Source organism: Bombina bombina, chromosome 1, assembly GCF_027579735.1.
Source record: "Bombina bombina isolate aBomBom1 chromosome 1, aBomBom1.pri, whole genome shotgun sequence".
Classification (NCBI taxonomy): Eukaryota; Metazoa; Chordata; class Amphibia; order Anura; family Bombinatoridae; genus Bombina; species Bombina bombina.
This window is the reverse complement of record NC_069499.1, coordinates 1,168,350,216-1,168,373,787: the sequence shown is the minus strand read 5'-3', so window position 1 is coordinate 1,168,373,787 and position 23,572 is coordinate 1,168,350,216. Positions and strand designations below refer to the sequence as shown.

General features: G+C 41.5%; 1 protein-coding gene across 2 annotated transcripts in view; it reads right to left on the bottom strand.

Moving 5' to 3' along the window:
* Positions 1–23,572, bottom strand: part of DDX42 (DEAD-box helicase 42) — an 80,429-nt gene that overhangs the window by 13,903 nt on the left and 42,954 nt on the right. For both annotated transcript variants that reach the window (XM_053699629.1, XM_053699632.1), the window contains exons 13-14: positions 23,379–23,476; positions 20,354–20,630 (exon numbers count right to left, since the gene is read on the bottom strand). In XM_053699629.1, the coding sequence (XP_053555604.1) occupies positions 20,354–20,630; positions 23,379–23,476 (375 nt within the window). The remainder of the gene's footprint in view (positions 1–20,353; positions 20,631–23,378; positions 23,477–23,572) is intronic.

Genomic DNA, 23,572 nt, shown 5'->3' with positions numbered 1-23,572 from the left:
TCCCTTACATTTTCCTGAGAAAATCACAAAGAGTAAAACTGACGAAAGTCCTTAGTCGCCTGTAAGTAAAACTTTAAAGCACGGAGCACGTCTAAATTGTGCAGAAGTCGTTCTTCCTGAGAAGGACTAGGACACAAAGAAGGAACAACAAATTCCTAATTAATGTTCCGACCAGAAACAACCTTAGGAAGAAATCCTAATTTCTCCTACATTGGTGTGTCCGGTCCACGGCTTCATCCTTACTTGTGGGATATTCTCTTCCCCTACAGGAAATGGCAAAGAGAGCACACAGCAAGAGCTGTCCATATAGCCCCCCCTCTATTCTCTTTGCCGCTCTGAACAAGTAGCATCTCCATGGGGAGTATGTGGTGTTAGTTGTAGTTTTATTTCTTCTATCAAGAGTTTGTTATTTTAAAATAGTGCCGGTTTGTACTATTTACTCTACAACAGAAAGTGATGAAGAGTTCTGTTAAAAGAGGAGTATGATTTTAGCACCAGTTACTAAAATCCATTGCTGTTCCCACACAGGACTGTTGAAACCAGAGAACTTCAGTTGGGGGGAACAGTTTGCAGACTTTTCTGCTCCAAGTATGACTAGTCTCTTTTCTAACAAGACATAGTAATGCTAGAAGACTGTCAGTTTTCCCTTATGGGATCGGTAAGCCATTTTCTTAGACTCATAACAGAATGAAGGCTTATAAATGGGCTCTATGCTGGTTGACACTATTGTGGGCTAAATCGATTGATTTATATCACATTTATATGACTTTTGGTGTGTTTTGTGACTTTGAAACACTTTTGGGAACGTTTTTATTACGCCTGGCAGTTGTTTTGACGCCTAATCTAGTCAGGAAGGCCCCTTCACTCTGGTATGCAGAGGGAGGAGGCCTCATTTTCGCGCCTCAGTTGCGCAGTTACTTCTAGAGGCAGTGCATGCAGCTTCATGTGAGAGGGTCCTGTGGCTACAAAAAGGAACTCAAGAAGGCTTTTTTCTGTGGTGAATAACCCCCAAGGAAGGTAAAAGCCGCAGCAGAGTCTGTGGCAGGGACTGTAGTGTGTCTAAACCGGTAAATTGAACAATTAGCTCCGGTTTGCTCATTTAAGGGGTTAGAGACTTGAAATTTGGTGTGCAATACTTTCAAAGCATTAAGACACTGGGGTGCAAATTTTGTAAAGATCGGATATTTCCTTCATAGTTTTTCAAACATTCAGAAATAAAGTGTGCTCTTTTTATTATTTAAAGAGACAGTAACGGTTTTGTTTAAAAACGGTTTTATTGCATTAATAGCCTGCCAAAATCTGTCTAACATGTCTATACCTTCAGATAGCACATGTTCTGTGTGTATGGAGGCCAAGGTGGTTCCCCCTTTAAATGTATGTTCAAATTGTGCCATGGCGTCCAAACAAAGTAAGGACAGTACTGTCACATTTAATAAGGTTGCCCAAGATGATTCTTCAAATGAAGGTAGTGGGGATAGCTCATCGTCCTCTCCTTCTGTGTCAACACCAGTTTTGCCCGCGCAGGCGATACCTAGTACATCTAGCGCGCCAATGCTTGTTACCATGCAGGAATTAACTGCAGTAATGGATAATTCTATAGCAAATCTTTTATCCAAACTGCCAGCATTTCCCAGAAAGCGTGATTGCTCAGTTTTAAATACAGAGGATGAGCAAGTGGGCGCTGACGATAATTTATCTGTTATACCCTCACACCAGTCTGAATTGGCAGTGAGGGAGGGTCTGTCTGAGGGAGAAATTTCTGATTCAGGAAAAGTTTCTCAGCAGGCAGAACCTGATATTGTAGCATTTAAATTTAAGTTAGAACATCTCCGCGCCCTGCTTAAGGAGGTGCTAACTACTCTTGATGATTGTGACTCTTTGGTGATTCCAGAGAAATTGTGCAAAATGGACAAATTCTTAGAGGTCCCTGTGCACGCCGATGCCTTTCCGATACCCAAGAGGGTGGCGGACATAGTGACTAAGGAGTGGGAGAAGCCAGGTATACCTTTTGTTCCACCTCCTATATTTTAGAAAATGTTCCCCATTGTCGACCCCAGAAGGGACGCATGGCAAACGGTTGCCTAAGGTTGAGGGGGCAGTTTCAACGTTGGCCAAGCGCACAACTATTCCTATTGAGGACAGTTGCGCTTTCAAAGATCCTATGGATAAAAAATTGGAAGGATTGCTTAAAAAGATATTTGTTCAGCAAGGTTTCCTTCTCCAACCAATTTCGTGCATTATTCCTGTTACCACGGCGGCGTCTTTTTGGTTCGAGGAACTAGAAAATTCGCTCCATAAGGAGACTCCATATGAGGAAGTCATGGACAAAATTCACGCACTAAAGTTGGCTAATTCCTTTATTTTGGATGCCGCTTTTCAATTGGCTAAATTAGCGGCGAAAAATTCCGGTTTTGCAATAGTGGCGCGCAGAGCGCTTTGGCTAAAATCTTGGTCGGCGGATGTGTCGTCCAAGACAAAATTGCGTAATATTCCTTTCAAAGGTAAGACCCTTTTCGGGCCAGAATTGAAGGAGATTATTTCAGACATCACTGGGGGAAAGGGCCATGCCCACAGGATAGGCCTTTAAAGGCTAAGAACAAATCTAATTTTCGTTCCTTTCGCAATTTCAGGAATGGACCGTCTCCTAACTCTGCAGCCTCTAGACAAGAGGGTAACACTTCCCAGCCTAAACCAGCATGGAAACCAATGCAAGGCTGGAACAAGGGTTAACAGGCCAAGAAGCCTGCGGCTGCTACCAAGACAGCATGAAGGGGTAGCCCCCGATCCGGGACCGGATCTAGTAGGGGACAGACTTTCTCTCTTTGCTCAGGCTTGGGCAAGAGATGTTCCGGATCCATGGGCACTAGAAATAGTCTCTCAGGGGTATCTTCTAGAATTCAAGGACCTTCCTCCAAGGGGAAGGTTCCACATGTCTCGCTTATCTTCAGACCAGATAAAGAAACAGGCATTCTTACATTGCGTAGAAGACCTATTAAAGATGGGAGTGATACACCCAGTTCCAACAGCGGAACAAGGACTGGGTTTTTACTCAAACCTGTTTGTAGTTCCCAAAAAAGAAGGAACTTTCAGGCCAATTCTGGATTTAAAAATTCTAAACAAATTCCTCAGAGTTCCATCATTCAAAATGGAAACCATTCGGACGATTTTACCAACAATCCAGGAGGGTCAATACATGACTACCGTGGACTTAAAGGATGCGTACCTGCATATTCCTATCCACAAAGATCATCATCAGTTCCTAAGGTTTGCCTTTCTGGACAAACATTACCAGTTCGTGGCTCTTCCATTCGGTTTAGCCACTGCTCCCAGAATTTTCACAAAGGTGCTAGGGTCCCTTCTAGCGGTTCTAAGACCGAGGGGCATTGCTGTAGCACCTTACTTAGACGACATTCTAATTCAAGCGTCGTCTCTTTCCAAAACAAGGGCTCATGCAGACATTGTATTAGCTTTTCTCAGGTCTCACGGGTGGAAGGTGAACGTAGAAAAGAGTTCCCTGTCCCCGTCCACAAGGGTTCCTTTTCTGGGAACAATAATAGATTCTGTAGAAATGAAGATTTTTCTGACAGGGGTTAGAAAATTAAAACTTCTAAACGCTTGTCAAGTTCTTCAATCTATTCCTCAGCCTTCCATAGCTCAGTGCATGGAGGTAATAGGATTAATGGTTGCAGCACTGGACGTGGTTCCTTTTGCTCAAATTCATCTAAGACCATTGCAACTGTGCATGCTCAAACAGTGGAATGGGGATTATGCAGACTTGTCTCCCCAGATTCAAGTAGACCAGGTAACCAGAGACTCACTCCGCTGGTGGTTGACTCAGGATCACCTGTCTCAGGGAATGAGTTTCCGCAGACCAGAGTGGGTCATCGTCACGACCGACGCCAGTCTCTTAGGCTGGGGCGTGGTCTGGGACTCCCTGAAAGCTCAGGGTCTATGGTCTCGGGAAGAGTCCCTCCTCCCGATAAACATTTTGGAACAGAGAGCGATATTCAATGCGCTCCTGGCCTGGCCTCACCTAGCGAAGGCCAGATTCAAAAGTTTTCAGTCGGACAACATGACGACTGTAGCGTACATCAATCATCAGGGGGGAACAAAGAGTTCCTTGGCAATGAGAAGTATCCAAGATCATCAAATGGGCGGAGGATCACTCCTGCCACCTATCTGCAATCCACATCCCAGGAGTAGACAACTGGGAGGCGGATTATTTGAGTCGTCAGACTTTCCATCCGGGGGAGTGGGAACTCTGCCCGGAGGTCTTTGCCCAGTTAACTCAACTATGGGGCACTCCAGATATGGATCTGATGGCGTCTCGTCAGAACTTCAAAGTTCCTCGATACGGGTCCAGATCCAGGGATCTCAGGGCGACACTAGTGGATGCATTAGTGGCGCCTTGGTCGTTCAATCTAGCTTATGTGTTTCCACCGTTCCCTCTCCTTCCCAGGCTGGTAGCTAGGATCAAACAGGAGAAGGCCTCGGTGATTCTAATAGCTCCTGCATGGCCACGCAGGACCTGGTATGCAGACCTGGTGAATATGTCATCGGCTCCACCATGGAAGCTACCTTTGAGACAGGATCTTCTAGTACAAGGTCCATTCGAACATCCAAATCTAGTCTCTCTGCAACTGACTGCTTGGAAATTGAACGCTTGATTCTATCTAAGCGTGGGTTTTCAGATTCAGTTATAGATACTCTGGTTCAAGCCAGAAAACCTGTAACTAGGAAAATTTACCATAAGATATGGCAAAAATATATCTGTTGGTGTGAATCCAAGGGATTCTCTTGGAGTAAAATTAACATTCCTAGGATTCTTTCCTTTCTCCAAGAGGGTTTGGATAAAGGTTTGTCAGCCAGTTCTTTAAAAGGACAGATATCTGCTCTGTCTGTTTTGTTACACAAACGTCTGGCAGCCGTGCCAGATGTACAGGTGTTTGTACAGGCGCTAGTTAGAATCAAGCCTGTCTACAGACCTATGACTCCTCCTTGGAGTCTAAATTTAGTTCTTTCAGTTCTTCAGGGGGTTCCGTTTGAACCCATGCATTCCATAGATATTAAGTTACTGTCTTGGAAAGTTCTGTTTTTGTTTCTATTTCTTCTGCTAGAAGAGTTTCTGAATTATCTGCTTTGCAGTGTACTTCTCCCTATCTGGTATTCCATACAGATAAGGTAGTTTTACGTACCAAGCCTGGTTTTCTTCCAAAGGTGGTTTCCAACAGGAATATTAACCAGGAAATAGTTGTTCCTTCTCTGTGTCCGAATCCAGTTTCGAAGAAGGAACGTTTGTTACACAACCTAGATGTGGTCCGTGCTTTAAAATTCTATTTAGAAGCAACAAAGGATTTCAGACAGACATCATCCTTGTTTGTCGTTTATTCCGGTAAGAGGAGAGGGCAGAAAGCTACTGCTACCTCTCTTTCCTTTTGGCTGAAAAGCATCATACGACTGGCTTATGAGACTGCCGGACGGCAGCCTCCTGAACGAATCACAGCTCACTCTACTAGAGCTGTGGCTTCCACATGGGCCTTCAAGAACGAGGCTTCTGTTGATCAGATCTGTAAGGCAGCGACTTGGTCTTCTCTGCATACTTTTGCCAAATTTTACAAATTCGATACTTATGCTTCTTCGGAGGCTATTTTTGGGAGAAAGGTTTTGCAAGCCGTGGTGCCTTCCGTTTAGGTAACCTGACTTGTTCCCTCCCTTCATCCGTGTCCTAAAGCTTTGGTATTGGTTCCCACAAGTAAGGATGAAGCCGTGGACCGGACACACCAATGTAGGAGAAAACAGAATTTATGTTTACCTGATAAATTTCTTTCTCCTACGGTGTGTCCGGTCCACGGCCCGCCCTGGCTTTTAGTCAGGTTTAAAAATTTTATTTCTGTACACTACAGTCATCACGGCACCCTATAGTTTCTCCTTTTTCTCCTAACCGTCGGTCGAATGACTGGGGGACGGAGCCAGAGAGGGGGCTACATGGACAGCTCTTGCTGTGTGCTCTCTTTGCCATTTCCTGTAGGGGAAGAGAATATCCCACAAGTAAGGATGAAGCCGTGGACCGGACACCGTAGGAGAAAGAAATTTATCAGGTAAACATAAATTCTGTTTTAGTACGTAAAACTACCTTATCTGAATGGAAAATAAGGTAAGGAGATTCGTACTGTAATGCTGAGAGCTCTGATTCTCTACAAGCCGAACAGCAACAAGAAATAAAACTTTCCAAGATAATAACTTAATATCTAAGGAATGCATAGGCTCAAACGTAACCCCTTGAAGCACTTTGAGAACTAAATAAAGACTCCATGGAGGAGTAACTGGTTTGAACACAGGCCTGATCCTGACAAAATGATTGTACATCTGGGACATTCGCCAGACGTTTGTGTAACAGAATAGATAAAGCTGAGATTTAACCCTATAGGGAACTCGTCGATAAACCTTTCTCCACACCCTCTTGGACAAAATTTTAGGAATCCTAACGCAACTCCATGAGTAGTCCTTGAATTCACACCAATAGAGATTTTACGCCAAATCTTATGGTAAATCCTTCTAGATACAGGCTTACGAGCCTGAATCATGGTCTCTATGACTGAGTCAGGGAACCCCCGCTTGGATAAAATTAAGCGTTCAATCTCCAAGCAGTCAGCTTCAAAGAAACTAGATTTGGGTGAAGGAAGGGCACCTGAATCAGAAGGTCCTTCCACAACGGGAGTCTCCAAGGTGGTAGAGAAACCATCTCCACCATATCCTGCTCTGCCAGGCCGGTGCTATGAGGATCGCCGAAGCCCTCTCCTGTTTGATTTGAGCAATTACCCGAGGAAGAAGAGCAAACGGAGGAAATAGGTATGCTAGACTGAAGGTCCAAGGAACTGCCAGAGCATCTATCAGTTCCGCCTGGGGGTCCCTGGACCTCGACCTGTATCTCGGGCGCTTGGCATTTTGACAAGATACCATGAGATCCAATTCTGGTTGCCCCTACTTAAGAATCAGGTCGGAGAACACTTCCGGATGGAGATCCCACTCCCCCGGATGAAAAGTCTGCCTGTTCAGGAAGTCCGACTCCCTGGGATGTGGATCGCCGACAGACAGCAAAAATGGGCCTCCGCCCACTGAATTATCTTGGATACCTCCGTCATCGCTAAGGAACTCCTCGTTACTCCCTGATGATTGATGTAAGCCACTGAAGTTATGTTGTCCGACTGGAATCTGATAAACTGGACCGTGGCTAACTGAGGCCAGGCCAGAAGAGCATTGTAAATCGCTCACAGTTCCAGTATGTTTATAGGGAGAACAGACTCTAAGTGATTCTAAACTCCCTGAGCCTTTAGGGAGCCCCAGACTGCTCCCCACCCCAGAAGGCTGGCGTCTGTTGTCACAATCACCCAAGATGGTCTGAGAAAGCAGGTTCCCTGGGAGAGATGATCCAGAGACCATCACCATTGAAGAGAATACTTTGTTTCCTGCTCCAGTAGTATTCGAGAAGACAAATCCGTATAATCTCCGATCCATTGCCTGAGTATGCTTAACTGCAGAGGTCTGAGCTGGAACCGAGCAAACGGGATGATGTCCATTGCCGCCACCATCAGCCCGATTACCTCCATGCACTGAACCACTGAAGGCCGAGGAGTGGACTGAAAGATTAGACAAGTATCGATAATCTCCAATTCCCTGACATTCTGTCAGAAAAATCTTCATTGATATGGAATCTGTTTCCCAAGAAAGTTACCCTTGTGCTTGTGACAAAGGAACTCCTTTCCAAATTTACTTTCCACCCGTGAGATCGCGGGAAGTATAACACCATGTCTGTGTGAATTCTTGCTTGCTGTAAGGATGGCACCTGGACTAGGATGTCGTCAAGATAGGGCGCCACTGCAATGCCCAGTAACCGAAGCACCGCCAACAGCGATCGCAGGGCCTTTGAAAGCTGTGGCAAGACCAGAAAGACAAACCTTAGAACTTGAAACGATTCTTGTGAATGACACATGAAGGTACGCATCCTTTAAATCCACTGTTGTCATAATTGACCCTCTTGGATCAAGGGAAGAATGGAACGAACAGTTTCCATTTTGAAGGACGGTACCCTAAGAAACTTGTTTAAACTCTTGAGATCTAAAAGGTGGTCTGAAGGTTCCCTTTTTTGGGAACCACAACCCGATTGAGATAAAAAAAACCCAGACCCTGTACCTGTATTGGAACAATCACTTCCAGGTCCGAGAGGTCTCCTACGCAGTGCAAGAACGCCTCTCCTTTTGTCTGATCTGCAGATAATTTTGAAAGCAGAAACCTGCCTCTGGGAGGAAAACTTTTGATCTCGAACCCAAGCCTGAGTGAAGACGGAAAGTCTGCCCCCCTACAAGATCCGATCCCAGATCAGTGGCATGTCCTTCATGCTGTCTTTGAATCAACAATAGAACACACAGGTAGCACACTATATGAGGCAACAGCACGTTTATTGAGCAACGTTTCGGGGCTCCTGCCCCTTTATCAAGCTAACAAACAAGTGAACATGTCAAGCTATTATAGACACAGGTGACCAATCACAACACCATGGGGAGGGGTCAAACTGAAAGTGAGATCACACATGACCTCAGACACATCACTCATAATTAACTCCTACACTCCTGAAGTGAAATGTTCACCAAATTAAAAACAAGTGCAGCAAGTTGCTAACTCTACTACACATTACATAAATGACATACATTGGTAATTTCATAAAGTACATCAAATACAGTTTAAATCAATATACCAAATCAAAAAAGCACATTAGATGAAAAAAATTCCCGATTAAGCCCTTTGGGATGAATGGTATCTAGTTTCCAAATCCATCTTGCCTCTCTATATAGTAAGTCTTTGGCCCTATCTCTCTCTAATGCGTCTGGGGGCCTGGACTATGACCATGTATCTGAGTTGATTAATTTGATGGCCTTTTTCTAAAAAGTGTGCTGGCACCGGGAGATTCAATGTTTTCTCATTTCTAATTGTGGATTTATGTTGCCATATGCGTTCCCTGACCCTTTGGGTCATCTTGCCTACATATACATATTTTTAGCGCATAATCTATATGCGTAGAATTGCATGTGTAATAACCCTTAATCAAACAATTTTCTCCAGTATATGGATGAGAAATGGAATCTCCTTTGATGATATTGCCACACTGACCAAAACCTAAACAGGGAAACTTACCATTTTTAGGTTTACCAAAGAATCTATATTACCCTCTGATGGTAGAGTGAGGGTTGGGCATTGCTCTAACCAATCTTTTACCCAAGGTGTTGCCCCTACGGTAAGCAGCTCTTGGGATGGTATGGAATTTTTCTATATCTGGGCAAGCTTCCATCAATAATGGCCAATGTCTCTTGATAATGTTGTAAACTTTTTGACTCATGGCATTATATGAAGTAACTGCCATCCCTGTCTTTGCATGTAGAATTGTTGTTCATATAAGAAGAAATTGTTTGTAAGCACCAGGTTAAGCAATTGAATAAGCCATTCCTGTTGTTTGTGGCTATATTGGCCATTCTTAGCCATTGCGTTACTAATACAGTCAATACCCACTGAATGGGGTATGACAGTATAGAGAGAAGTAATGTCCAAAGTTGACAGTATAACCCCCCCCCCCCCAAATCACTGAGCTTGGAGATAGACTCAATGAAATGCCCAGTATCCCTGATATAAGATCTAACCTGTATGACCATGGGAGAAAGGACTGTCTAGAAATTAGGCTGTGGGGCTTAGGAGGGAATCAATCCCTGCCACGATAGGTCTCCCAGGGGGATCTATCAATCTTTTATGGACCTTGGGGACCACGTAGAAAACAGGCACAATAGGAAATTTTGGAAGCAAAAAATCATAGAGTTTCTTTGTCAATAATTCATTAAATAAACCCATATCAAGTATATTAACTAGACTTTTACAGACAATATTGAAAGGATCACAGTCCAATTTCATATATGTTACATTGTCCTCAAGCTGTGCAGTGGATGGCACATTAGGCTATGAGCCACTTACGGCAGATATGTGCCCTGTTCCGGAACGGTCTGAGCTTGTCCTTGCATCACTATCCATCCGCTTCTGTTGACGGGTAAGTGACGTCATCTATCTCGGGCCGGCATTGGTGGGACGTCTGCGTGGGCGGTTCCATCCGTACACGCTGCCTGAGTTGTAGTCCTGCTCGTCACGTCTGAATTTGCGTCTCTTACGCTCCTCGATCTCAGACTTGGTATTAACCCCTTCTACAACCTCCTGGTAAATGTGCTGGAACTCCTCTTCTCCCACGGTTTCACGTAATTTATTCCTTTGGGCTTCTATCTTTCCAGTAAGTTCCTGTAATTCACGATTAGAGAACTCAATGTTAAGTATCATCAGATCCATGGAGTTTTTATTGAGGATCTGTTGATATTTTGTGAAGAACTCCTGATTTTCTGAGAAAAAGGTGGGTTGGGGGGGATCTCATAGGACGGGGAATACGTTTAACTTTATAGTATTCTGCCATTGTGGAAGCATGTAGCTGTAGGTTAACCTGTCTCCTCATAAGTTTCTCCAGTTCCCGTTTTTGTAAATCTTTGTCAGGTGCCGTCAGAAACTCTCTTGGTCCCACTGTAAGAGTAGCAATCCGGGCTGACTCTTCATCTGTATACGAAAATAAGCCTGTTTCACAAGCCATGTTTGAACTGTAAAAAGGTGCTGTTGTATATGCAAATTAATCTCCTTAGGAAGATTTCGTGGTGCTGTATTCCTTGAAAGGGTGTAATACTTGTAGAGAAGTAGCAGGACCAGCACACACCTCAGGAAAATATCCCTTTAAACCAATATTAGGTGAATGTAGGTGCACACCAGGAGGACCTCCCTTTCCAGAGTCCTAGTAAATATATCACAACAGAACACACAGGTAGCACACTATATGAGGCAACAGCACCTTTATTGAGCAACGTTTCGGGGCTCCTGCCCCTTTATCAAGCTAACAAACAAGTGAACATGTCAAGCTATTATATAGACACAGGTGGCCAATCACAACACCATGGGGAGGGGTCAAACTTAAAGTGAGATCACACATAACCTCATACACATCATCACTCATAATTAACCCCTACACTCCTGAACATTTCACTTTAGAAGTGTAGGGGTTAATTATGAGTGATGATGTGTATGAGATCATGTGTGATCTCACTTTCAGTTTGACCCCTCCCCATGGTGTTGTGATTGGTCACCTGTGTCTATAATAGCTTGACATGTTCACTTGTTTGTTAGCTTGATAAAGGGGCAGGAGCTTCGAAACGTTGCTCAATAGAGGTGCTGTTGCCTCATATAGTGTGCTATCTGTGTGTTCTATTGTGATATATTTACTAGGACTCTGGAAAGGGAAGTTCTCCAGGTATGCACCTACATTCACCTAACATTGGTTTAAAGGGACATTTTCCTGAGGTGTGTGCTAGTCCTGCTACTTCTCTACAAGTCTTTGATTCAAAAGCAGGCTTTTTGGATTTTTTTTTAATTCTTTAAATTTCAAGAGAGATTATTTCCGTCAAGCTAGGTCCCACCAAGGTCTTCCCCTTGTAAGGAATCCCTAAAAGCTTAGACTTAGAGCATACATCCGTAGAACAAGGTTCTAACCATAAGGCTCTGTGAGCTGGAACAGAGAAACCTATGCTCCCGGTTTGATAACTTGAAGGGAAGAATTTGAAAATAAAGGAATTAGCCAAATTGAAAGCTTTTATCCTATCCTGAAACTCATCCAGGGGAGTTTCTGACTTAGTATCATCAGACAACGCATCAAAACAATATGCTGTTGCACTAGTGACAGTGGCAAAGTACACAGCTGGGTGCCATTGTAAACCCTGTACATCCCTTTTCTAATTCTTGTCCCTAAGACCTTTAACCCAACTATCCTCTAAGGGTATAGTAGTTCTCTTAGTAAGGCTGGAAACTACCCTTTCCACCGTAGGGAATGTTTGCCCAGCCTCCTTAGCCGAGTCGGCCATGGGAAAACATCTTCTTAAATATAGGGAGTGTGGACTTTCATTCCTTATAATTTACTAGGCACACTAGGATAGATTACACCAGTAGTGTCTGAGTCGCCCAGGGTAGCTAAAAACATAATTTATGTAAGAACTTACCTGATAAATTCATTTCTTTCATATTAACAAGAGTCCATGAGCTAGTGACGTATGGGATATACATTCCTACCAGGAGGGGCAAAGTTTCCCAAACCTTAAAATGCCTATAAATACACCCCTCACCACACCCACAAATCAGTTTAACGAATAGCCAAGAAGTGGGGTGATAAGAAAAAAAGTGCGAAGCATATAAAATAAGGAATTGGAATAATTGTGCTTTATACAAAAAAATCATAACCACCACAAAAAAAGGGTGGGCCTCATGGACTCTTGTTAATATGAAAGAAATGAATTTATCAGGTAAGTTCTTACATAAATTATGTTTTCTTTCATGTAATTAACAAGAGTCCATGAGCTAGTGACGTATGGGATAATGACTACCCAAGATGTGGATCTTTCCACACAAGAGTCACTAGAGAGGGAGGGATAAAATAAAGACAGCCAATTCCTGCTGAAAATAATCCACACCCAAAATAAAGTTTAACAAAAAACATAAGCAGAAGATTCAAACTGAAACCGCTGCCTGAAGAACTTTTCTACCAAAAACTGCTTCAGAAGAAGAAAATACATCAAAATGGTAGAATTTAGTAAAAGTATGCAAAGAGGACCAAGTTGCTGCTTTGCAGATCTGGTCAACCGAAGCTTCATTCCTAAACGCCCAGGAAGTAGATACTGACCTAGTAGAATGAGCTGTAATTCTCTGAGGCGGAATTTTACCCGACTCAACATAGGCAAGATGAATTAAAGATTTCAACCAAGATGCCAAAGAAATGGCAGAAGCTTTCTGGCCTTTCCTAGAACCGGAAAAGATAACAAATCGTAGCTTCAACATAATATTTCAAAGCTCTAACAACATCCAAAGAATGCAACGATTTCTCCTTAGAATTCTTAGGATTAGGACATAATGAAGGAACCACAATTTCTCTACTAATGTTGTTGGAATTCACAACTTTAGGTAAAATTCAAAAGAAGTTCGCAACACCGCCTTATCCTGATGAAGAATCAGAAAAGGAGACTCACAAGAAAGAGCAGATAATTCAGAAACTCTTCTGGTAGAAGAGATGGCCAAAAGGAACAAAACTTTCCAAGAAAGTAATTTAATATCCAATGAATGCATAGGTTCAAATGGAGGAGCTTGAAGAGCCCCCAGAACCAAATTCAAACTCCAGGAGGAGAAATTGACTTAATGACAGGCTTTATACGAACCAAAGCTTGTACAAAACAATGAATATCAGGAAGAATAGCAATCTTTCTGTGAAAAAGAACAGAAAGAGCAGAGATTTGACCTTTCAAGGAACTTGCGGACAAACCCTTATCTAAACCATCCTGAAGAAATTGTAATATTCTCGGTATTCTAAAAGAATGCCAAGAAAAATGATGAGAAAGACACCAAGAAATATAAGTCTTCCAGACTCTATAATATATCTCTCTGGATACAGATTTACGAGCCTGTAACATAGTATTAATCACAGAGTCAGAGAAACCTCTTTGACCAAGAATCAAGCGTTCAATCTCCATACCTTTAAATTTAAGGATTTCAGATCCTGATGGAAAAAAGGACCTTGAGACAAAAGGTCTGGTCTTAACGGAAGAGTCCACGGTTGGCAAGAGGCCATCCGGACAAGATCCGCATACCAAAACCTGTGAGGCCATGCCGGAGCTACCAGCAGAACAAACGAGCATTCCTTCAGAATCTTGGAGATTACTCTTGGAAGAAGAACTAGAGGCGGAAAGATATAGGCAGGATGATACTTCCAAGGAAGTGAAAATGCATCCACTGCCTCCGCCTGAAGATCCCGGGATCTGGACAGATACCTGGGAAGTTTCTTGTTTAGATGAGAAGCCATCAGATCTATTTCTGGAAGTTCCCACATTTGAACAATCTGAAGAAATACCTCTGGGTGAAGAGACCATTCGCCCGGATGCAACGTTTGGCGACTGAGATAATCCGCTTTCCAATTGTCCATACCTGGGATATAAACCGCAGAGATTAGACAGGAGCTGGATTCCGCCCAAACCAAAATTCGAGATACTTCTTTCATAGCCAGAGGACTGTGAGTCCCTCCTTGATGATTGATGTATGCCACAGTTGTGACATTGTCTTATCTGAAAACAATGAACAACTCTCTCTTCAGAAGAGGCCAAGACTGAAGAGCTCTGAAAATTGCACGGAGTTCCAAAATATTGATCGGAAATCTCACCTCCTGAGATTCCCAAACCCCTTGTGCCGTCAGAGACCCCCACACAGCTCCCCAACCTGTAAGACTTGAATCTGTTGAGATTATAGTCCAGGTCGGAAGAACAAAGAAGCCCCCTGAACTAAACGATGGTGATCTGTCCACCATGTCAGAGAGTGTCGTAAAATCGGTTTAAAGATATTAATTGAGATATCTTTGAGTAATCCCTGCACCATTGGTTCAGCATACAGAGCTGAAGAGGTCGCATGTGAAAACGAGCAAAGGAGATCGCATCTGATGCGGCAGTCCTAAGACCCAACATTTCCATGCATAAGGCTACCAAAGGGAATGATTGTGACTGAAGGTTTTGACAAGCTGATATCAATGTTAAACTTCTCTTGTCTGACAAGAACAGAGTCATAGACACTGAATTTATCTAGAAACCTAAAAAGGTTACCCTTGTCTGAGGAATCAATGAACTGAATGGTAAATTGATCCTCCAACCATGAACTTGAAGAAACAACACAAGTCGATTCGTATGAGAAGACTGAGCAAGTACCAAGATATCGTCCAAATAAGGAAATACCAAAACCCTATTCTCTGATTACAGAAGAAGGGCACCGAGAACCTTTGAAAAAAATTCTTGGAACTGAGGCTAGACCAAACAGTAGAGCCACAAAACTGGTAATGCTTGTCTAAAAAGAGAATCTCAGACACTAAAAGTGATCTGGATGAATCGGAATATGCAGATACACATCCTGTAAATCTATTGTAGACATATAATGCCCTTGCTAAACAAAAGGCAGGATAGTCCTACAGTAACCATCTTGAATGTTGGTATCCTAACATAACGATTCAATAATGATAGATCCAGAACTGGTCTGAAGGAATTGACCTTCTTTGGTACAATGAAGAGATAAAATAAAACCCCAGCCCCTGTTCCAGAACTGGAACTGGCATAAATACTCCAGCCAACTCTAGATCTGAAACACATTTCAGAAATGCTGAGCCTTGCTGTGTCAACTGGGACACAGGAAAGAAAAGAATCTCTTAGCAGGAGGCCTTAACTTGAAGCCAATTCTGTACCTTTCTGAAACAATGTTTCTGAAACCAGAGATTAAGAACGGAATTGATCCAAATTTCTTTGAAGAAAACGTAATCTGCCCCATACCAGCTGAGCTGGAATAAGGGCCGCACCTTCATAGGTACTTAGGAGCTGACTATAGGTTTCTATAAGGCTTGGATATATTCCAAACTGGAAATAGTTTCCAAACTGATACCGCTCCTGAGGATGAAGGATCAGGCTTTTGTTCCTTGTTGTGAGGAAAGGAACGAAATGATTATTTACCCTGGAAAGAAAGGGAAAGCAAAGTTGACTTAGAAGACATGTCAGCATTCCAAGTTTAATCCATAAAGCTTTTCTAGCTAAAATAGCTAGAGACATATACCTGACATCAACTCTAATGATATCAAAAGATGGTATCACCAATAAAATAATTAGCATGTTATAGAATAATAATAATGCTATAAAATTATGATCTGTTACCTGTTGCGCTAAAGCTTCTAACCAAAAAGTTGAAGCTGCAGCAACATCCGCTAAAAATATAGCAGGTCTAAGAAGATTACCTGAACATAAGTAAGCTTTTCTTAGAAAAGATTCAATTTTCCTATCTAAAGGATCCTTAAATGAAGTACTATCTGCCATAGGAATAGTAGTACATTAGCAGGAGTAGAGACAGCCCCATAACCTTAGGGATTTTTGTCCCAAAAAACTCTAATCTGTCAGATGGCACAGGATATAATTTGCTTAAACGTCTAGAAGGAGTAAATAAATTACCCAAATTATTCCATTCCCTGGAAATTACTTCAGAAATAGCATCAGGGAGATAAAACACTTCTGGAATAACTACAGGAGATTTAAAAACCTTATTTAAACGTTTACATTTAGTATCAAGAGGACCAGAATCCTCTATTTCTAATGCAAATAACACTTCTTTAAGTAAAGAACGAATAAATTCCATCTTGAACAAATACAAAGATTTATCAGCATCAACCTCTGAGACAGAAACCTCTGAACCAGAAGAACCATTATCAGTATCAGAATGATGATGTTCATTTAAAAATTCATCTGAAAAAAAGAGAAGTTTTAAAAGACTTTTATGTATACTAGGAGAAATAACAGACATAGCCTTCTTAATGGATTTAAAAAATAAAATCTCTTATGTTATCAGGAACACTCTGAAAATTAGATGTTGACGGACAGCAACAGGTAATGTAATAGTACTAAAGGAAATTTTATCTGCATTAATAAGTTTGACATGACATGCAATACAAATAACAGCTGGAGAAACAGATACCAAAAGTTTATAGCAGACTTAGCTTGGTAGCTCCAGCACTGTGCAGTGATTTTCCTGTAGTATCTTCTGACTCAGTTGCAACGTGGAACATCTTGCAATATGTAAAAGAAAAAAACAACATATAAAGCAAAATTGATCAAATTCCTTAAATGACAGTTTCAGGAATGGGAAAAAAATGCCAGTGAACAAGCTTCTAGCAACCAGAAGCAATAAATAATGAGACTTAAATAATGTGGAGACAAAAATGACGCCCATATTTTTTAGCGCCAAAAAAAGACGCCCACATTATTTGGCGCCTAAAATGTTTTTGGCGCCAAAAATGACGCCACATCCGGAACGCCGACATCTTTGACGCAAAATAACGTCAAAAAATGACGCAACTTCCGGCGACACGTATGACGCCGGAAACGGAAAAGAATTTTTGCGCCAAAAAAGTCCGCGCCAAGAATGACGCAATAAAATGAAGCATTTTCAGCCCCCGCGAGCCTAACAGCCCACAGGGAAAAAAGTCAAATTTTTGAGGTAAGAAAAAATATGATAATTCAATGCATAATCCCAAATATGAAACTGACTGTCTGGAAATAAGGAAAGTTGAACATTCTGAGTCAAGGCAAATAAATGTTTGAATACATATATTTAGAACTTTATAAATAAAGTGCCCAACCATAGCTTAGAGTGTCACAGAAAATAAGACTTACTTACCCCAGGACACTCATCTACATGTTTGTAGAAAGCCAAACCAGTACTGAAACGAGAATCAGTAGAGGAAATGGTAAATATAAGAGTATATCGTCGATCTGAAAAGGGAGGTAAGAGATGAATCTCTACGACCGATAACAGAGAACCTTATGAAATAGACCCCGTAGAAGGAGATCACTGCATTCAATAGGCAATACTCTCTTCACATCCCTCTGACATTCACTGCACGCTGAGAGGAAAACCGGGCTCCAACTTGCTGCGGAGCGCATATCAACGTAGAATCTAGCACAAACTTACTTCACCACCTCCATCGGAGGCAAAGTTTGTAAAACTGATTTGTGGGTGTGGTGAGGGGTGTATTTATAGGCATTTTAAGGTTTGGGAAACTTTGCCCCTCCTGGTAGGAATGTATATCCCATACGTCACTAGCTCATGGACTCTTGTTAATTACATGAAAGAAACCTAAAGTAACAAGGTGGTGTTCATGCTAAAACACTGAAAGAAAAACAACTTCAGATCAAATAAAGATATCATTCCATCTGAGTCTGAGAATTCTCTCCCAGATAATCCCGAAGTATCTTCCTCTTTCAGGTAACAGGGAAGAACCATTCAGAATAGCAACTACTGAATCAATCAAATTTCTATTGTCCTAAATGATTGAAAATAATTCCTCTAGTAATGTATGAAATGCAGAGTAACTCCAGGTGGAGTGTGAGAGGAAGCGCAGGGCACTGCAAGTGGGCTATAACATTTAGTGGGACACTATAGGAGAAAATTGTGGCATAAATTGACCATTCTCAAAGAAAAGTGTGGAAAACAGCACCAAGAAATATGTGGCTTATGGGGCACGGAACCCAGGATCTGCCTTATCCTGTAAGCACTCCAAGCAATAAAATAATTTGTTCCAGCCACCAATAATTAAAAGACCTTTATACATGACTAAGGACCTATAGCAGGTCTGAAATGTTGTATGTTTGTCTAAGACCCCAGTTGATGAAGAAATAAAGGTCTTTTAATTATTGGTGGCTGGAACAAATCATTTTATTGCATAAATTGACCATTGTCAACAGACTCCTAAAAAGCAAATGCCTTAGAAGGAGTAGGTTCAGAAAAAGACATTTTTCACTAAAAATTTACACACAGAAAACATTACTGTCTCTTTAAATTTAAAAAAGTAACTATTTTTTGTGTGCTCTTGTTCCATCCTAAGTCACAAAGGATGAATTAAATAAACAGCTGAAATTCTTTTAATAAAGATTAATATATAAAAAGTCACTGTTTTTTTAAATTTTAAACTGTAACTTTATCTTTGTGTGCAAAAATGAGCCAGATTAGCATGCAAATATCCTAATACCTACTTACACCTCAGTTAAATCTTGCAGAGGTGCCCAACCATCAGTACCCCATACTAAAATGTCATACAAACTCATTGACACTTAGAACTTCATGTTCCTATACAGATCCGGAGCGCAGCTGTAGCGCTATCCGGAACCACCTAAATGAGAGCACTGAGTACTGAACTAGCAAAGAATAACCGCTCTACCTTCCGATGAACGGAATAAATGGAGCGAGAGCCGCCCAAGTCGGCTCAAACATAGCTCCGCCCATCGTGGGCGTAATAACACTTAACTCTGATTTCCCATTATAGTGGAGCCCAGAGGTTGGAAATTGCGCCGCTCAAAAATAGCGCCAAACATAACCCCGCCCGTCGTGGGCGTTACCACACACAATCTCCCTGTCGCCATTATTGCTTTTATATCTAGGCCACCGGGATATAACTGAACCCTGCCTTGTAAAACCTGGGGGCAAATTGTAGTACCGTATGTTCGGTAGTACACCAAGCAATCACCCCTCCTGAGCCTTTTCACAGCTTGGTCCAAGTGAATAAATACTTAGTCTATAAAATCCCCCAGAGAAGCCACCTTCTAATTCTCTCTCAGTAAAGTGCTACACTTCCTCAGTCTTGAATTTTCCTTTCTTCAGACCCAGAATAAAAGTTAGCACTTACCTTTAAAATCTGCCCGACAGCAGGGCAGCTCAGCAGGTTTAAGAGGTCTTCTCCCTCCCATAGCCCTGTGGATAAAGATAAAACCTGAGTAATCTTACTTAGGCTATCAGGATTAGGGCAGCATCAATATATGGGAGGCGCAGTGAGAATTATGTCCCACAAGTTCCCACTGCTCTAAAACCACCATTGCTCTACTGAAGAGACCGATTTAGACTACGGCACAATCTTGCACTACTTTTAAAATAATAAACTCTTGATTGAAGAATTTATACTAACACCTCACTTTACCTCTTCCTATCACTAACGTAGGCAAAGAGAATGACTGGGGTGGGAGGGAAGGGAGGAGCTATTTAAAAGCTCTGCTGTGGTGCTCTTTGCCTCCTCCTGCTGACCAGTAGGTGAATATCCCATTAGTAATTAAGATGATCTGTGGAGTCATTGTGTCTTAAAAAAGAAATTGACTTTTCTAAAATAACTTTTCTTTTTTTTGTTCCTGGCGAGTTTTAGCTTGGTAGGTTTTACACTGTTTTTATAATCTATGTATTATTCAGATTTTACTGAATTGATACATTTAATGTATTTAATACAAGATGTGAGAAATGCAAATGAAATTGGTATGTGTGTTGCTGTTTTTTGTGAATCTTCATGTTCTTAATTTCAATGGTTTTCTAAAGGTTTATTCTATATTATCTTGCAGAGTTGCATTTTGCATTTTTTTGATATAGGAAGGTATTTTTACATCAATAAAAAAAATTTTTAGGAATCCAGTGTTGGTACAACATGACTACAATACTACAATAAATACCCACACAATGACAACGTGTAAAGCAACTTCAAAGTTATTATTGTGGAAACAATATAGTGAGAGAAATTATAATCTATTAGTGGCATGAATGCAGGGTTCTTCAGCAAAAAGTATGTCTGATCCATAAATGGCAAACTTGTACTTCTAAAGATTCTCTGTGATCAAACAAAATACTAAATAACCCTTACCTGCCACATCTGTAGCCACCAAGATAGGGATGGCCTTTTTCTTAAAGTCGGAGATAACCTTGTTCCTCTCACTTTGATCCATATCTCCATGAAGAAGGCCTAAGGAGTGGTCCTCAAGACGCAAATTGCTTGCAAGCTCTTCTGCATTGGCTTTTTTGGTGACAAAGAGAATGACACTGCCTGTTGACGTGAACTCCACAAGTCTCCGAGTTAGCCATGTCCACTTATCTGGGCCATTTGAAAGTATCTCGACAACCTGCATGATGTCCTCATTAGCCTGATTTGAAGGGAGACAGAATACTGATTATAACCTGTTGAAATGGAAAGCAAACGTTTGAATAACTGATGTTTAAATAACTGATTTCAAGGAATACGTTTACATGGTTAATATCACCTAGAAAAAAAATAAATCATCAACCACTTATATATATAACTACAAAATACTGTATCATATCCACATTTAAATAATATCCACTAAGCACCTTCTGTCACCATCTTCACCTCTCACATTCTACTAAATACCTACTCATGTTCATTATCTCCTCAGACTACAGGTGGGGAAAAGGATAAATTACTATTGAAGTCTGCAAGCACCAAAGAAGTTATACTTATGTCTATTTCTTATCAAAAAAATAAATGTAAGTGGTGAGCAGCGATTTTGCCATTAACATATGGAGAATGAGTGTTTCCATGTAGTTACCTAGATTGGAGATGTAGATATAAATGGTGCACTAGTAGTCAAAAAAGGAAAGTGGAAGTAAAAATTGTATACAAAGAACTTTAACCCCTTAATGACCACAGCACTTTTCCATTTTCTGACCGTTTGGGACCAAGGCTATTTTTACATTTCTGCAGTGTTTGTGTTTAGCTGTAATTTTCCTCTTACTCATTTACTGTACCCACACATATTATATACCGTTTTTCTCGCCATTAAATGGACTTTCTAAAGATACCATTATTTTCATCATATCTTATCATTTACTATAAAAAAAATATAAAATATGAGGAAAAAATGGAAAAAAACACACTTTTTCTAACTTTGACCCCCAAAATCTGTTACACATCTGCAACCACCAAAAAACACTCATGCTAAATAGTTTCCAAATTTTGTCCTGAGTTTAGAAATACCCAATGTTTACATGTTCTTTGCTTTTTTTTGCAAGTTATAGGGCAATAAATACAAGAAGCACTTTGCTATTTCCAAACCACTTTTTTTCAAACTTAGCGCTAGTTACATTGGAACACTGATATCTTCCAGGAATCCCTGAATATCCCTTGACATGTATATATTTTTTTTTAGAAGACATCCCAAAGTATTGATCTAGGCCCATTTTGGTATATTTCATGCCACCATTTCACCGCCAAATGCGATCAAATAAAAAAAATTGTTCACTTTTTCACACATTTTGTTACAAACTTTAGGTTTCTCACTGAATTTATTTACAAACAGCTCGTGCAATTATGGCACAAATGGTTGTAAATGCTTCTCTGCAATCCCCTTTTTTCATAAATAGCAGACATATATGGATTTGGTGTTGCTTTTTGGTAATTAGAAGGCCGCTAAATGCCACTGCGCACCACACGTGTATTATGCCCAGCAATGAAGGGGTTAATTAGGGAGCATGTAGGGAGCTTGTAGGGTTAATTTTAGCTTTATTGTAGTGTAGTAGACAACCCTAAGTATTGATCTAGGCCCATTTTGGTATATTTCATGCCACCATTTCAACGCCAAATGCGATTAAATAAAAAAAAAAAGAAAAATTTTTCACAATTTTAGGTTTCTCACTGAAATCATTTACAAACAGCTTGTGCAATTATGGCACAAATGGTTGTAAATGCTTCTCTGGGATCCCCTTTGTTGAGAAATAGCAGACATATATGGCTTTGGCGTTGCTTTTTGGTAATTAGAAGGCCGCTAAATGCCGCTGCGCATCACACGTGTATTATGGCTAGCAGTGAAGGGGTTAATTAGGTAGCATGTAGGGAGCTTGCAGGGTTAATTTTAGCTTTAGTGTAGAGATCAGCCTCCCACCTGACACATTACACCCCCTGATCCCTCCCAAACAGCTCTCTTCCCTCCCCCACCCCACAATTGTCCCCGCCATGTTAAGTACTGGCAGAAAGTCTGCCAGTACTAAAAAAAAAAGCTATCCTTGATAAAACATAAATAAAAAAAAATGCATATTTACATATGCTGCTCTGGAGGATCCCCCCTTAGCCCCCAACCTCCCTGATACCCCCCAAACAGCTCTTTACCCATCCCCCTCTAACTTATTAGTAGCCATCTTTGGTACTGGCAGCTGTCTGCCAGTACCCAGTTTATAGTAAAACATTGTTTTATTATTTTTTTAAAATAATTTTCTGTAGTGTAGCTTGCCCCCCCCCAAAAGACCTCTTAGATCGATATATATATATATATATATATATATTTGGCAATCACTGCCACTTTTCCCCCATAAATGTTCTGTAGTGTAGCGGTTCCCACCCGCTTCCTACCCCCCCCCCCCCACGTGCACGCGCGCGCGCGCACCCGGCGTTCCCGCCCACGATCCCGCCCCCCGCCACATCATACGGCCCATCGATGGCCGCCCACCCGCCTCCCAGACTGGCTCCCACCCACCAACGAAACCGGCCATCGATGTCCGGTACAGAGAGGGCCACAGAGTGGCTCTCTCTGCATCGGATGGCCAAGGGGGGTTATTGCAGGATGCCTCGATGTTGAGGCATCACTGCAATAACCGGAAAGCAGCTGGAAGCGAGCAGGATCGCTTCCAGCTGCTTTCCAGACCAAGGACGTACGCCACACGTCCTCGGTCATTAAGTGTATTTTTTTAGAGGACGTGTGGCGTACGTCCTTGGTCGTTAAGGGGTTAAAGAGAACTAGCCAAGTCTTGTGTGCATTGAGAAAGAGCAGGATGTGCTCAGATTAGAACCCATCATTTTATTTTCTATCTGCAACACACTAGAGCATTTGAAAGAAACTACCCTAGGAATAGGAGTTCAACAGACATGCTATGGATATTACCTCCCCAACATCACCCTGAACCACTCGGATTGGATCAATCAGGATATCTCTTGCTAGTTTCTCAATCTTCTTGCGGAAGGTAGCACTGAATAAGAGCGCTAAGGAGAAACAATGTAAAAGTGTGAACAGAGTAGTGTACTCTATAATTTCAATGTATCATTCAGAAGAGTCATAATCAAGATCCCCAATTTATA